Source organism: Oncorhynchus mykiss, chromosome 25 (genome assembly GCF_013265735.2).
Source record: "Oncorhynchus mykiss isolate Arlee chromosome 25, USDA_OmykA_1.1, whole genome shotgun sequence".
In the NCBI taxonomy this organism is placed as follows: domain Eukaryota; kingdom Metazoa; phylum Chordata; class Actinopteri; order Salmoniformes; family Salmonidae; genus Oncorhynchus; species Oncorhynchus mykiss.
Genome location: NC_048589.1, coordinates 2,511,900 through 2,528,148, shown reverse-complemented (window position 1 = coordinate 2,528,148; position 16,249 = coordinate 2,511,900). Strand labels below are relative to the sequence as shown.

Here is a 16,249-nt window from a genome sequence, read left to right as displayed (position 1 = left end):
AAACTGAGCAATCGGGGGAGAACGGCTTTGGTCAGCGAGGTGACCAAGAACTCGATGGTCACTCTGACAGAGTTCCAGAGTTCCTCTGCAGAGATGGGAGAACCTTCCAAAAGGACAATCATCTCTGCAGCACTCCACCAATCATGCCTTTATGGTAGAGTGGCCAGATGGAAGCCACTCATCAGTAAAAGGCACATGACAGCCTGCTTGGAGTACATGATGATAACCTACTCCAGAGCGCTCAGAACATCAGACTGGGGCGAAGGTTTACCTTCCAACAAGACAACAACCCTAAGTACACAGCCAAGACAACGCAAGATTGGCATGGGACAAGTCTTTGAATGTCCTTGAGTGCCCCAGCCAGAGCCCGAACCTGATCAAACATCTCTGGAAAGACCAGAAAATAGCTGTCTAGTGACGCTCCCATCCAAGCTGACAGAGCTTGAGAGGATCTGCAGAGAAGAATTACAGGTATGCCAAGCTTGTAGTGTCATACCCAAGATCACTCGAGGCTGTAATCACTGCCAAAGGTGTTTCATGAAAGTACTGAATAAAGGGTCTGAAATTTTTTATTTTTTTGCTTTGTCATTATGGGGTATTGTGTGTAGATTGATGAGGGGAAAAAACTGTTTAAACTATTTTAGAATAAGGCTGTAACGTAATGTGGAAAAAGTTAAGGGGTTTGTATACTTTCCGTATGCACCTTATTGGCACACTTGATGAAGATTAGCAAAGACTGTATAAAATAAATTACAAATACTGAGCTATATTGTATGCAAAATATTTTTTACCTTTTATTTTATAATAATACAATTACTCAGAGAAAGAGATTTTGTTTAACAAGAAATCAAATCAATTCTCAACAAGATAAGTTTCAAAGTTATTGGCACCACTAAAGATTTTAATAAATAAAATAAAAATACATTTTATCTGCATTAACATTCTACTTAGGTAAATCTCAGCTTCAGGAACTGTATTGTGGCCTTCCATGGCTTCCTGTTTCACTGGGTATAAACATGCAAAATCCATTTGCGATCCATCACCGTGGGGAAAGACAAAGAACTCTCAAATGAAAAGAGACAAATGGTTGTTGACCTTCATAAATCAGGCAATGGGTACAAAAAATTGCTTCCATAATATGCCACTTACCACTATTAGGGCAATCATTTAAAAGTTTAAAACCACTGGAACAGTGATAAACTTGCCTGGTAGAGGACGCAAGTGAGTAGTTTATATAGGACAGCTTATGTCAATCAATCAAATCTTGTGACGTATGAGGAGGCGGGACTTCCGCCTAAGATTTTAATATCTCACCCAGGATGTAAATATCACATCCACGTGCTGTATGTAATTATAAACTGGGTGGTTCGAGCCCTAAATGCTGATTGGCTGACAGCCGTGGTATATCAGACCATATTCCACGGGCATGACAAAACATTTATTTTTACTTCTCTAATTATATTGGTAACTAGTTTATAATAGCAATAGGGCACCTCAGGGATTGTGATATATGGCCAATATACCACGGCTAAGGGCTGTTCTTTACCCAGGACGCAACGCGGTAACCCGTCTATAATAGCAATAAGGCACCTAAATATCCCCTCCATTGTTCTGAGTGGCCAGTGCTTTCACATCAGGATGTGAATGACACCCTTGTTATTTATTTTTACCGTGTGTTTTATGTAAACACACCCCACTGATCAGATTACAGTATTGTGAATGTGAAGAAGGGTCCTAGTGTCTGTGCAGACATGTTGTGAAAGGTGTTGGTGGGGTGACAGAGACTGTGTTGATCAAGGGGCTATTGTATTGGGGCCTATGGTGATGTGGGGATTGATGTGATGGTTTAGTTAGAATGGAGGTTCCATGTTTGAGCATGACAACTATACCCCATTGTCCAATTTCCTTAACCAGTGAGAATGCTTGGAGTTGTGATGGGCTCGTCAGGAGAGGGGTTTGTGTGTATTAGTGCGGCAGGGGCTGGTGATGTGGGTCTGGACAGTTCAACTCTAAAATGGCTTAGTTGCTTCAAATAGTTGTTTTATTAATAACACGAGTTGTGAATTTAAAATATGCAGGGTTAATTTAATTCTGTTTGGAAAAGGTACATGTCCAAGATTCACAGTTGGAGACACTTTCCTGACTTTTTGGAGTGGTAATGCCTTGTTTGCATGCCTAAAAAACTGGTTGGGGGTAGGCTTGGGCCTTCCAGTTCATTCAAATCTGGCCCAGTGGAGAATCAATAAGCAGTTGCCTGGACTTCACTGAGCCTTGGAAGTATTGAGCCTTGGAAGTTAGACTTTTTTTTTTTTTTTTATTAAATCGCTTTAGTGGAACATTTTCACAACTCTAAGCACATAAATCAAATCAGATCATCGAAGTGGCTCATGTTTCAAATCTCTAAGCACATTTTCGAATGACTGAGTACAAAAAAAAAAAATCACTTGTTCACCGCACCAAATCACTCTTTCAATTTGGATACATATTCACTCTGTTCAAAACCAGGCTACAGTTACAAGTCCAGACAAACCACCCCCCAATTACAAAAGGTATAGAGAGGGGCCGTCTTGTCTTGGGGGGACAGCGAATCAACAATGTTTATGCAGATTTTACCCTCCTGTATTCCGTGAATCCAAATGTGAACTTCACATTTCCATATCATAAAACTCATGTACAGTGTCACAATGTTTGAGGTACTTAAGTCAATTGAAATGTGGTTAAAGTTTTGATACATGAGCCATTTTGATGATCTGATTAGATTTGTGTGCTAAGAGTTGTGAAAATGTTCCACATAATTGTAAAAAAAAATAATTGAAAGTCCAAACAACTGCTTGTTGATACCCCACTGGGCCTGGTGTGAATGCTCAACGAAGCTTAAACCTACCTCCAACCAGTTTGATTACAATGTTGGATTTCAACCCGGACCCCCAAAACACACATCCCACTCAAAACAGTTTCCACATGCAAAACCGCCCTTCTCTCCACCCCACAAACTTGATCAAAGTCACAATAGACCTTTGGGTCACCAAATAGCCTAATACATTACCCCTGATCAAGAGCAAAACACATCTTTGTCCCACATTTGTCCAAGGACTCTACTTGATCAAAAGTATTTTGTCTTACATATAGCCCAATACACTACCCACAGGATCACAACAAGCCTCTCACACCGGTTCCACACACACAGTGATGCAGACACTGCATGTGGAAATAAATGTAATCCTTAAGAGTCGATTGATGCGCCTGTCAATCTAAGTAACATAATTTTTAAAAATCCCCTTCAAAATCTGTCAGTGGCACCTAGAGAAATCTTTTTTTGTTGTTGCATGGGCTACAGTGGTGTTTGTCAGACCATGAGACATCCTGAAAATCGGTCTTCTCACGAAAACGTCTGTTGCGCCCGTTTTGCCTTCACACCAAAATGACCACTCTGGAAAGATGAGACACTCACGAACACGAGGGTGTTCTCTGTTTCGCTCTTTGATCCCCCACAAGCCCCAAGGGACTCGTCTAAAATCAGTACCACCGATGTGAGTGTCCGAACCGTTTGGCCTACTAATATAACTCTATGGAAAGATGAGATTCTCACGAACACAATGGTGTTTTCCGTTCTGCTCTACGACCCCCATAAATGGCTCAGGATTCGTATGAAGGTAACCCGGTACCAGTTTAAAAAATGAATGGAAGTATGAAGGTAGTTTTGTGCCAATAATAATGGAGATTAAATATGTGTCCAAGAAACAACAATATTTCCTGGGCTTTCATATATTGCCTAGATATAGGACAGACACTTCAAAACCTTATTCCTTAGGATTTATTTTTTGTCTGTCTGTTTTACATTTATGAATGTGTTATTCAATACATTTCTATGGGCTATAAGTAGTAAAGGCCAAATATTTCTGCTATAAGTAGTAAAGGCCATATTTTATCAAATCGTTTTTACATATTGTTTTTGTTGATACATACAGGGGGGGGTCCTAAAATTCTAAATCAAATAGCTAAGTGATCCATATGTTAGATTAGTAGAACCCCCTCCCCAAAGGCTTAGACTTTTAGAGGTTAAGTATCATCACAGCAAATAGTATGTTTTTTTAGTTTTAGTTTAAAAACAAGCCATAATCACTCCAATAACTCAGGAAGGTGTCTTCAACTGTGAGTCTTGGACATGCAACATGTTTTGAACTGTAAGTACCTACAAAGTCACTCAGAACAGTGGGTGTGATATTTACATCCTAGTGTGAAGCCCCAGCTACTCAGAACAGTGGGTGTGATACTCACATCCTGGTGTGAAATCACATGGGTGTGATATTCAAATCCTAGGCGTAAGTCTCGCCCCCCTCATAAATCACACAATTTTTTTGATAGTTTGACAGAAGCCATCCTATATAAACTACTCAAGTGTATCTTGTCCCCACGTACAGTGAGGAAGATGGTTCGGGGAAGGCAAAGAAAATTCCAAGGGGCCACAGTTGGAGAATTACAGAACTTGGTCGAATCTTGGGCTCTCCAAATCTACAATTAGACGCTAACCTCTATGCCAATAGGCTCGTTGGAAGGGTTGACAGAAAAAAGCTTTTATTGTGAGCAGCCAACAAATGTAAATGCCTGGAGTTTGCTAAACGGTATTGGCACTTGGATTGGAATCGGGTGCTATGATTAGATGAGACAAAAATAGAGGTCTTTGGCCACGTATACCACGGTGAGTTAGGCGTTGAAAGGAGGATGCAAATGCAGAAAATAACTCCATACCTACTGTAAAATATGGTGGTGTTTTGCTTACACTGGTCCTGGGGCCCTTCTTAAGGTCATGAACTCTATCTACTAAGTACCATTAAATGTTTGCTGAAAATGTGATCGCCTCTGCCATGAGGCTGAACTCTTCCAGCAAGACAATGACCCCAAGCACACATCAAAATCCACAAAGAAATTGTCAATTGACCACAGAATCAACATTTTGCATGGCCATCTCTGGACTAAAAACCCCATTGAAAACCTGGTTTGAATGGAAGAGGGCAGTCCATAAGCGCACCGAAGGATATCAAGGATCTGGTAAGATTCTATACGGAGGAATGGTTTGAGATTCCTCCCAATGTGTTCTCCAATCTCATAAACCATTTTATAAAAAGGCTCAGTGCCGTTAACTTTGCAAGGTGAGGGTGCACATACACAAGTATTGAAAACGGGGGCCAATATTTTTTTATGATTATACAGATAAGACATAACAGAACACACATGGATCCCCTACCAAATCAACCCCCCCACCCACCCCAAAACCAGACTTAAAGCAGGCATGAGATAAACTCAGCAAAAAAAGAAAAGTCCTCTCTCTGTCAACTGCGTTTATTTTAAGCAAACTTAACATGTGTAAATATTTGTATGAACACAAGATTCAACAACTGAGACAAACTGAACAAGTTCCACAGACATGACTAACGGAAATGGAATAATGTGTCCCTGAACAAAGGGGGGGTCAAAATCAAAAGTAACAGTCTCCTCCTCATGAACAGCACCAGATTTGACAGTTCTTGCTGTGAGATGTTACCCCACTCTTCCACCAAGGCACCTGCAAGTTTCCTGACATTTCTGGTGGGAATGGCCCTAGCCCTCACACTCCGATCCAACAGGTCCCAAACGTGTTCAATGGGATTGAGATCCAGGCTCTTCGCTGGCCATGGCAGAACACTGACATTCCTGTCTTGCAGGAAATTACGCACAGAACAAGCAGTATGGCTGGTGGCATTGTCATGCTGGAGGGTCATGTCAGGATGAGCCTGCAGGAAGGGTACCACATGAGGGAGGAGGATGTCTTCCCTGTAACGCACATCGTTGAGATTGCCTGCAATGACAACAAGCACAGTCCGATGATGCTGTGACACACCACAATAGACCATGACGGACCCTGAACCACCAAATCGATCCCGCTCCATAGTACAGGCCTCGGTGTGATGCTCATTCCTTCGACGATAATCGCGAATCCGACCATCACCCCTGGTGAGACAAAACTGCGTATCGTCAGTGAAGAGCACTTTTTTCCAGTCCTGTCTGGTCCAGCGACGGTGGGTTTGTGCCCATAGGCGACATTGTTGCCGGTGATGTCTGGTGAGGACCTGCCTTACATCAGGCCTACAAGTCCTCAGTCCAGCCTCGCTTAGCCTATTGAGGACAGTCTGAGCACTGATGAAGGGATTGTGCGTTCCTGGTATAACTCGGGCAGTTGTTGTTGCCATCCTGTACCTGTCCCGCAGGTGTGATGTTCGGATGTACCAATCCTGTGCAGATGTGGTCTGCCACTGCGAGGACGATCAGCTGTCCGTCCTGTAGCGCCGTCTTAGCCGTCTCACAGTACATTGCAATGTATTGCCCTGGCCACATCTGCAGTCCTCATGCCTCCTTGCAGCATGTCTAAGGCACGTTCACACAGATGAGCAGGGACCCTGGGCATCTTTCTTTTGGTGTTTTTCAGAGTCCGTAGAAAGGCCTATTTTAGTGTCTTAAGTTTTCATCACTGTGACCTTAATTGCCTACCGTCTGTAACCTGTTAGTGTCTTAACGACCGTTCCACAGGTGCATGTTAATTAATTCTTTATGGTTCATTGAACAAGCATGGGAAACAGTGTTTAAACCCTTTACAATGAAGATCTGTGAAATTATTTGGATTTTTACAAATTATCTTTGAAATACAGGGTCCTGAAAAAGGGACGTTTTGCTGAGTTTACAAGGGTGCCAATAACACGTATCTTTTTGTAGGGAAAAACTATTGCTTATTGAACAAAATCTTTCTCTGAGCAAATGTATTAGTGTACTTTTTGTTGAGTATACAAAATATAGCTCAGTACTTATGTTATTTGCTTTGTATGGTCTTTTTTGCTCATCTTTGTCAAGGGTGCCAATAATTTTGGAGGTGACCATATTAATATAAATCCCTGATTGTTTGTGTCACAAAACTGCCACAGCCATCATGCTTATTAGCGTCACTAAGGGGTCACTGGGTTGACGACTGACCCCGAGTGTAAACGTGCGTAACTTATCTTCTGATACACTTTATAGTTTGACATCTCAGCTCTTTGATATCTGACTCATTAAAAACGCTGACGCATAATGTCGGAGTATTGATTGATGCTCAAATGATATGGTCTCGTCTTCCTGAGAGGTTGTATGTACCAACCAGGGTCCTACTTGGTAAATTTGAATTCAAGTCACTCAATTGAGTAAGTGATTTAAATAGAAAATGATACAATGGAAAAATGTGTGAAATAAAAAGCATGTTATTTTCTGTGTATTAGGTTGACTTTAACTTTTCAAGATGCCAACCCCAAAAGTTACGTTTTAGTATTGTACAGTTCTGTTTCAGCTGGTATTTGCCTGGTAATCAAGTAGGTATTAATTTTTCTCCCTCCCTCCTTCCCTCCTCAGGTGCAGTATGTCATTCAAGGCTACCACAAGAGGAGAGAGTACATTGCTGCCTTTCTCAGTCACTTTGGAATGTGAGTCTGCGGTATGTGTGTGCGCCCATGTATGTGAGAAAAAAACATAGATATCACATACAGTGGAGAGAACAAGTATTTGAGACACTGCCGATTTTGCAAGTTTTCCTACTTACAAAGCATGTAGAGGTATCATAGGTACACTTCAACTTGTATGATTTTAAAGTAATTAATTAGCATTTTATTGCATGACATAAGTATTTGATACATCAGAAAAGCAGAATTTAATATTTGGTACAGAAACCTTTTTTTGCAATTACAGAGATCATACGTTTCCTGTAGTTCTTGACCAGGTTTGCACACACTGCAGCAGGGATTTTGGCCCACTCCTCCATACAGACCTTCTCCAGATCCTTCAGGTTTCGTGGCTGTCGCTGGGTAATACGGACTTTCAGCTCCCTCCAAAGATTTTCTATTGGGTTCAGGTCTGGAGACTGGTTAGGCCACTCCAGGACCTTGAGATGCTTCTTATGGAGCCACTCCTTAGTTGTACTGGCTGTGTGTTTTGGGTCGTTGTCATACTGGAAGACCAAGCTACGACCCATCTTCAATGCTCTTACTGAGGGAAAGAGGTTGTTGGCCAAGATCTCGCGATGCATGGCCCCATCCATCCTCCCCTCAATACGGTGCAGTCGTCCTGTCCCCTTTGCAGAAAAGCCTCCCCAAAGAATGATGTTTCCACCTCCATGCTTCACGGTTGGGATGGTGTTCTTGGGGTTGTACTCATCCTTCTTCTTCCTCCAAACACGGCGAGTGGAGTTTAGACCAAAAAGCTCTATTTTTGTCTCATCAGACCACATGACCTTCTCCCATTCCTCATCTGGATCATCCAGATGGTCATTGGAAAATTTCAGACGGGCCTGGACATGCGCTGGCTTGAGCAGGGGGACCTTGCGTGCGCTGCAGGATTTTAATCCATGACGGCGTAGTGTGTTACTAATGGTTTTCTTTGAGACTGTGGTCCCAGCTCTCTTCAGGTCATTGACCAGGTCCTGCCGTGTAGTTCTGGGCTGATCCCTCACCTTCCTCGTGATCATTGATGCCCCACGAGGTGAGATCTTGCATGGAGCCCCAGACCGAGGATGATTGACCGTCATCTTGAACTTCTTCCATTTTCTAATAATTGCACCAACAATTGTTGCCTTCTCACCAAGCTGCTTGCCTATTGTCCTGTAGCCCATCCCAGCCTTGAGCAGGTCTACAATTTTATCCCTGATGTCCTTACATAGCTCCCTGGTCTTGGCCTTTGTGGAGAGGTTGGAGTCTGTTTGATTGAGTGTGTGGACAGGTGTCTTTTATACAGGTAACGAGTTCAAACAGGTGCAGTTAATACAGGTAATGAGTGGAGAACAGGAGAGCTTCTTAAAGAAAAACGAACAGGTCTGTGAGAGCCGGAATACTTACTGGTTGGTAGGTAATCAAATACTTATGTCATGCAATAAAATGCAAATTAATTACTTAATAATCATACAATGTGATTTTCTGGATTTTTGTTTTAGATTCTGTCTCTCACAGTTGAAGTGTACCTATGATAAAAATTACAGACCTCTATATGCTTTGTAAGTAAGAAAACCTGCAATAATCGGCAGTGTGTCAAATACTTGTTCTCTTCACTGTATGTCCTGTCTGGTCCAGCGACGGTGGGTTTGTGCCCATAGGCGACGTTGTTGCCGGTGATGTCTGGTGAGGACCTGCCTTAGAACAGGCCTACAGTTCCTCAGTCCAGCCTCTCTCAGCCTATTGTGGACAGTCTGAGCACTGATGTTGTGCGTTCCTGGTGTAACTGGTGTAACCTGTCCCGCAGGTGTGATGTTCAGATGTACCGATCCTGTGCAGGTGTTGTTAAACGTGGTCTGCCACTGCGAGGACGATCAGCTGTCTGTCCTGTCTCCCTTTTGTGCTGTCTTAGGCGTCTCACAGTACGGACATTGCAATTTATTGCACTGGCCACATCTGCAGTCCTCATGCCTCCTTGCAGCATGCCTAAGGCACGTTCACGCCGATGAGCAGGGACCCTGGGCATCTTTATTTTGGTGTTTTTCAGAGTCAGTAGAAAGGCCTCTTTTAGTGTCCTAAGTTTTCATAACTGTGACCTTATTTGCCTACCGTCTGTAAGCTGTTAGTGTCTTAACGACCATTTAACAGGCGCATGTTCATTTTAATTGTTTATGGTTCATTGAACAAGCATGGGAAACAGTGTTTAAACTCTTTACGATGAAGATCTGTGAAGTTATTTGGATTTTTATCTTTGAAAGACAGGGTCCTAAAAAAGGGACGTTTCTTTTTATAATGAATTTTTTTAAGGAATTTGAAATTATTTATACTGTTACTTTTGATACTTAAATATATTTAAAACCAAATACTTTTAGACTTTTACTCAAGTAGTATTTTACTGGGTGACTTTTACTTGAGGCAGTTTATATTAAGGTATCTTTGACTTTTACTCAAATATGACAATTGTGTACTTTTTCCACCACTGACGATTCAGCTGCCCTGCGCGCCGAGTAAGCCAACTGTTGCCACACATTTCATGTGTCTGAAGGTACAAATCCTACCTTCTCGGCTGGCCCAGAGAACAAATCAAGTGCGCTGTAAGCCTACGGCTGGCAAAACGGATGGCTCAGATGACCGTGTCAAGTAGCAGACAAAAGAAAGTTACTGTGAGATTTCAAAATGTTTAAAACCATGACAAGAGAGAGGCTGCCAGCGAATGCAGCAAAGCGATGCTGTTTTTATGAGTGAGTTCATGCTGAAGTTCTTACTGAGCACTGTCAACACTTTGTATTCAACACTTTTATAAGCCACAAAACGCGCAATCTTCTTATTTCCACTCAGCGCTACAACAAGCACTGCAGCCGTAATGAATGAGAAGGAAAGTGTATCTATAGGCTTGCGTTGTTGTTATTTTTAACTTCTTGGGTCTATTTTAATATCAAGGAATAATTCAGAAATAATGCGGTGCGACTCGAGTTTCCCCATCAGCTGGAAGACGAGTGTCCCTTTTTGGTCAGTGTCAGTGGAGGAAAGGGAGAGAGGAGGGATGTTGAGGCAGACCCTCAGACTTCTGCTCTCTCCCTCTGCTGACACTGATCATCAGATGCAGGCACCATCAGCCCAGTAAAATAAAAAGCAAATTATTGAAATGTATGCTCACTCAGCTGTGCTTCACAAGTAATACAACAACGCATCTATTACCGGTGTGATCATATAACCACAGCCATTATGCTGTGATTATGTATTGGGCCTATAGCTTACTGCACAAACCTCATTGTTACAGTACTGTTTTTAATTGGTTAGGCTTACGTTTTTTTAAATCATATTAAAAAAAGATCTGAGCGGTAGATATCGGTTTGCATTTGATCTTGACTCAGAAAGGGTTGGTGACCACTGTTCTAGAGTTTTCCCTGTTAACACTATCAACATTTCCCTTTACTGTGGCAATTGTGGTTAAATCAACTCAATATTAGCCACTTTCAATGTAACATACTGAAACAAAATTAACTGTGCAAGAGATTTTGTTGTAGTCAGAACACATCGGAGTATGATTCTATTGCATTGACATGCACAACTCAGCCCGTACTCTATTGCCGTATATGGATCTGTGGCATTTATGGATCTGTGCTATTTACTTTGAACTGGACTGTGTTTACAGCATGAATCGGTCGTGTGTAGATGCAGATGCACTTGTTTTCAGATCAAAGTGAGAGCTGCATGTAGCCACGTGTGCACATTTTGTTAATATCCTTTGCTAGTTAGTGAGTTATTAGCCCAGTTATAGATCATTTGTAGTCAGCGATAGGGGAGTGATTGCTTCCTACAATGGCACAAAACATAAACATTTCTAGACATCTTTTAAAAGCGCGTCTGGTAAATAGCTTTTTTTTTGTCTTAAAGGGGCAGCGTTGTATTTTGAGACAGGCTTGAATAAGCTAAGTAGCGATAGGCAGAGGGTAGCATAATTTGTCTGATTCTCTGTAATAATGGTATGGGAATAATAATGCTTTCTATTTTGTGAAGTTTTTTCTTGCATCAAACAAAACAACAACATTCTTCAGTCACTTCCTTGTCTGAAGGACAAGTGGATAAACAGGTTGATGTCAAGCCCTGCGTGTCTCAGGGAATGTAGGCCTAAATTTAACACCACACATTGGCTGCTACTGTAGGCTGAATGATAGAACAGCTATTTCCATGTTAAAATGTTATAAAATACATTTGCTTCATTGTTTCTGATGGTAGGCCCCTTTGGAAGACCTACATTATGATAAAATAGCCACAGTAGCACACATGGCCACTGTTAAAGCTGTAACTTAAAGCAGGTACAGCCTCTGTTCACAGTAAACGCGTGCTGGAAGTTGCACAGAATTTTGACAACGTTCAAGTTTGTACTCAGCAGACCTGAAATTTGCTCAGTACCGAAAATATTTACAGGGAATGTTGCTCCCACCAATTTAATGGGTAAACCTAACCAACGTTTCAGCAACGCAGAACCTTCTTCAGTGTTGGAAAGCCCCTGCATTTGAAGAGGGCTCTGCTTTGCTGAGAAGTTGTTTAGGTTAATAAAAAATATATATATATATATAATAATATATATATAATAATATATAATAATAATAAAATAAAAAAGCTTTACCCATTAAGTTAGGAGCATGTATAGGCAGTGCTATTTTCTTCTTAGCAAGCACATTTGTGGCATTGTATTTGATTAGTATGGGGCATGTGGACACATTACAGTGTCTATATAAGAAAGGTGTGCGTGCGTGTGTGTGCGTGCATGCATGTTGCAGGGGGGTGGTGGAGTACGATGCAGAGGGATTCACCAAGCTCACTCTTCTCCTCATGTGGAAAGACTTCTGTTTCCTTGTCCATGGTGAGTTCCACACAAACACACACACACACTTCTTTCCTACATTGATCCCCACGTCACCTCTTTCTCACTATCTCTCTCTCTTTCTCTCCCCTATGTCTCTCCCCTTCTCCCCTCTCCTCCTCCAGTGGACCTCCCTCTGTACTTCCCGCGGGACCAGCCCACTCTGACTTTCCAGTCTGTGTACCACTTCACCAACAGTGGGCAGCTGTACTCGCAGGTGCAGAAGTCCTACCCTTACAGCCCCCGCTGGGACGGCAACGAGATGGCCAAGCGAGCCAAGTAAGACAGTCAGTCTTGCATCCCCCCCACTAATGGTTAGGGTTGAGGGAGGGGAAGCTGATCCTAGATCTGTATCATGCTTTTTCCAACAATGACCAGTATGACCCACTATACCATACAATAATGACTTACACTGAGTGCACTTTTACATTAGGAACGACTTCCTAATATTGAGTTGCACCCGCTTTTGCCCTCAGGACAGCCTCAATTCGTCGGGGCGTCTACAAGGTGTCAAAAGCGTTCCACAGGGATGCTGGCCCATGTTGACTCGCGTTCCGCAGTTGTGTCAAGTTGTCTGGATGTCCTTTGGTTGGTGGACCATTCTTGATACCCAGCGTGAAAAACCCAGCAATGTTGCAGTTGTTGACACACTCAAACCGTTGTGCCTGGCACCTACTACCATACCCCGTTCAAAGGAACTTTTGTCAAGCCCATGTCCATTTGAATGGCAAAGATACACAATCTATGTCTCAATTGTCACAAGGCTTAAAAATCCTTCTTTAACCTGTCTCCTCCCCTTCAGCTACACTGATTGAAGTGGATTTAACAATTGACACCAATAAGGGATCATAGCTTTTGCCTAGATTCACCTGGTCAGTCTGTTTCCTAAAGTCTTGTACACTTTAGTGTATAATTATCCATAATACAGGATGATAATGATAAAAATCGAATTAATTTGTTAAGGCCTTTGTAAACGACTAGTTAGCAAGAAACTTGCAAAGCTGTTGAACCTGCTACCATCTTTGGACCAGCTCTCCCTCGCCAAATACATTTTATCTCAATCTAACTAATCTGGGATAATAATGCAAAAAAATCCCTGTCGCACTAATGATCACAATAACAGTACGACCACCTAATTGCTTTCATCGAAAAGGCATAACACTACGCACACCGTGGTGAAGATTTGTATGCAAAATAGATGTGATATGATTTATAAATGTATGGCTCTCCCAACTTTATCCTACTCTACCTTTTTTATTTTTTAACATGAACCAGTTAACCCTGTTTGTTGTTTAATTGCTTATCTCCAGCTGACCATGCTTACTTTGCACAGAACAGGAATGCTTAACTATAAAAGCAGAGGTTTTGTCCCAAAGTTGATGGTTACATGGAATAGATATGTCATTGTCTTTGTTTATATCGCCGGTCTCCAAGGAAAGTCAGTATTCTATTGCTGAAAGAGCAAACCGGTGCTTTGCTTTTATGGTCAGATAAGTACTGGTGCACTTCCACTGAATCTGTATCTGTCTAAATGACTTTTATTGCTCCCTTTCTCGCTCTCTCTATCTGTCTATCTTTCTCCACAGAGCATACTTCAAGAGCTTCATCCCTCAGTTTCAGGAAGGGGCCTTTGCCACTGGGAAACTCTAGGACTGAAGTACAGCAGTGTGTTCGTGTGTGAGCATGTGCGTGTGTGTTTGTGTGTGAATGGACTGCATGATAGTGATAATGTGCTTACTGTACGGGTACTCTCTAACGCCACGTTGAGCATTTCATGCTTTTTCCTACACTGTCTGTTTTTCCATTTTATTAAGTTGTTTTTTCTCCTTTCTTAAAACTAGAGGGAATGAAAGTACTGAAAAGCTGTTACTAAAATGGTTTGGAGTAGTAGGTCAGAACCACTTGTTACATCAACAGACAGATGTGGGGCTTGCCCAGCCAAAGTGTTACAACTTCAAAGCAGACGTCACTTCTGATCTTCAGAGTGTTTGTCAGAGAACTGGAAAAGGGCCCTTGAAGGGGAATAACGGAACCCCTCTGACTCATTGTTGGACTGTCTGTCAAAGTGTTCACCTTTCTCAGTCAGGGACAGTGAGGTAGAGCTAGAGCGAGAGCTACGTCACCTGGTTATGCAGCTGCTCACTCACTGCAGTGCTAGATAGAACTTTGATGAATAACACGAAAATAATCAACTTTAGTTAACAGTGATCATACAAGATTCGTGAAGGTTACTGCTCAAGCAGCAACGCACGCACGAGGGGACTCCTCATAAACCCAATACACTGGCAATTTTCAAAATAGCCTGCATCAGACTTTAGCACATAACCCAACAAAACACACCTTTAACTTTATCGTCAGAAGCGTCATCAGACCTAGGTGGTAGCCTATATATAATTTCTCATGTTCAATGCTCTGTAAACCAAGCAGAAAATGCTGTGCTCTAAAGATGGCATAGCCACACAAATACATTAGAAGATAATAGTTGATCTGATCAGAAACACTGTTCTCACAACCTTTATCTCCTAAATGATGTCGCTGGTGTATTTTGTAATATATTGCTCAGTAGGCTATAAGGTTTTTTAACCAGGCTCGAACCCTTCCAGTCTGAAAACATACAAGAATACTTTTCCATTTTATAAAATGAGCCTACATTATTACATTCTCTTGCTCGCTCAAGGCAAATCGCTTGCATCATTTAGTAAATCATTGTCAATAGTCTACCGATTTAGAAAATGTAAATGTGGGCTAATAATAAATGTAATAATAGCATATGTGATCAATCCCAATGAAAAGTTTGAAAGTGAGCATAAATCACATTTCCATAGATGCATGCATCAGTACCTAGGCTATCTATTAAATCTGCAACGGAAATTATTTTACATGGATAGGTTCGCTGTCAGCTGGCTGCTGTAGTGAAGTTACAATTTAATAAAACATATCTTCCATAAATGAGCCGTATAGCCCATATGTGTCATCCAATGAAGTGGACGTTATGTTGCACACTCACTAGTCTTTCCCTCTCATTTTAGTATATATGTTTGTATATATATTTTGCCGTAATGATCTGATCACACCATGCAACAATTGATGTAGCCTACAGTCAGAGATGGAAGATGGGCAATGTTAATTGGCAGGTGGAATGATGTCCAATGGGGTTGCATGGTTAAAAGTGGGAGGCGGGATCAGGTTGGCTCCTTTCATCCTTGCTTGGCAGAGATCTCAGAAAAGGTCAAAGGATGAATCTGCTACCCAAATTGATCACAGAAAATGTTTAAGACATTTCTCACAATTGATTGGGCTTCCCGAATTTAGTATATTCGCTGTGACCAAAAGTTTAATATTTTTGTCGATTTGTGTTATTCCACAAAGTTCTATCTAGCGCTGCAGTGAGTGGGGAGCTGCATAACATAGTTGTAGGTGAGCACTCTGACAGACAATTCAACAATGGGTTAGAGGGGTTTATTCCCCTTTAACTGTTTGACTGGAGCTCAATGTGGGAAAGATCAAGATCAGCGGTTCATCTTCATTCATATCAAACAGTGGGGTGGGGCCAAACCTTGATCTTACCATTCATTACCTGATTACGTTCTACACTTGTCTTAATCCTTGCCTTGAGAAGTCCTCCTTAGTACATTGGAGAATACTGTAAAAACCTGTGATCGTATTTTGACTTACTACATGACAGTTTTTACTGAATTATGTTTTTCTGTTATATTTTTGTTTCACCAACATCTCAATCAGTCATTTTCCCAATAAACCCTCAAATCATATACTGTCCAGAAATACATTATTTCAAAGTTGATGTGATTGTAAGCCACTGAGATGCACTGTGAATTCTGGCCTGTGCTAAATGTACTGTGCCTTCAGAAAGTATTCACACATCACATTTTGTTGTTTT

At 41.6% G+C, this 16,249-nt stretch overlaps 1 protein-coding gene across 1 annotated transcript in view; it reads left to right on the top strand.

The window, feature by feature from the left end:
- Positions 1-16,121, top strand: part of babam2 (BRISC and BRCA1 A complex member 2) — a 193,317-nt gene extending 177,196 nt beyond the window's left edge. Inside the window, exons 9-12 of the mRNA XM_021584324.2 lie at positions 7,414-7,484; positions 12,269-12,351; positions 12,477-12,630; positions 13,938-16,121. Coding sequence (XP_021439999.1) covers positions 7,414-7,484; positions 12,269-12,351; positions 12,477-12,630; positions 13,938-14,001 — 372 coding nt within the window. The 3' untranslated portion in view covers positions 14,002-16,121. The remainder of the gene's footprint in view (positions 1-7,413; positions 7,485-12,268; positions 12,352-12,476; positions 12,631-13,937) is intronic.
- The last annotated feature ends 128 nt before the right edge of the window (positions 16,122-16,249 follow it).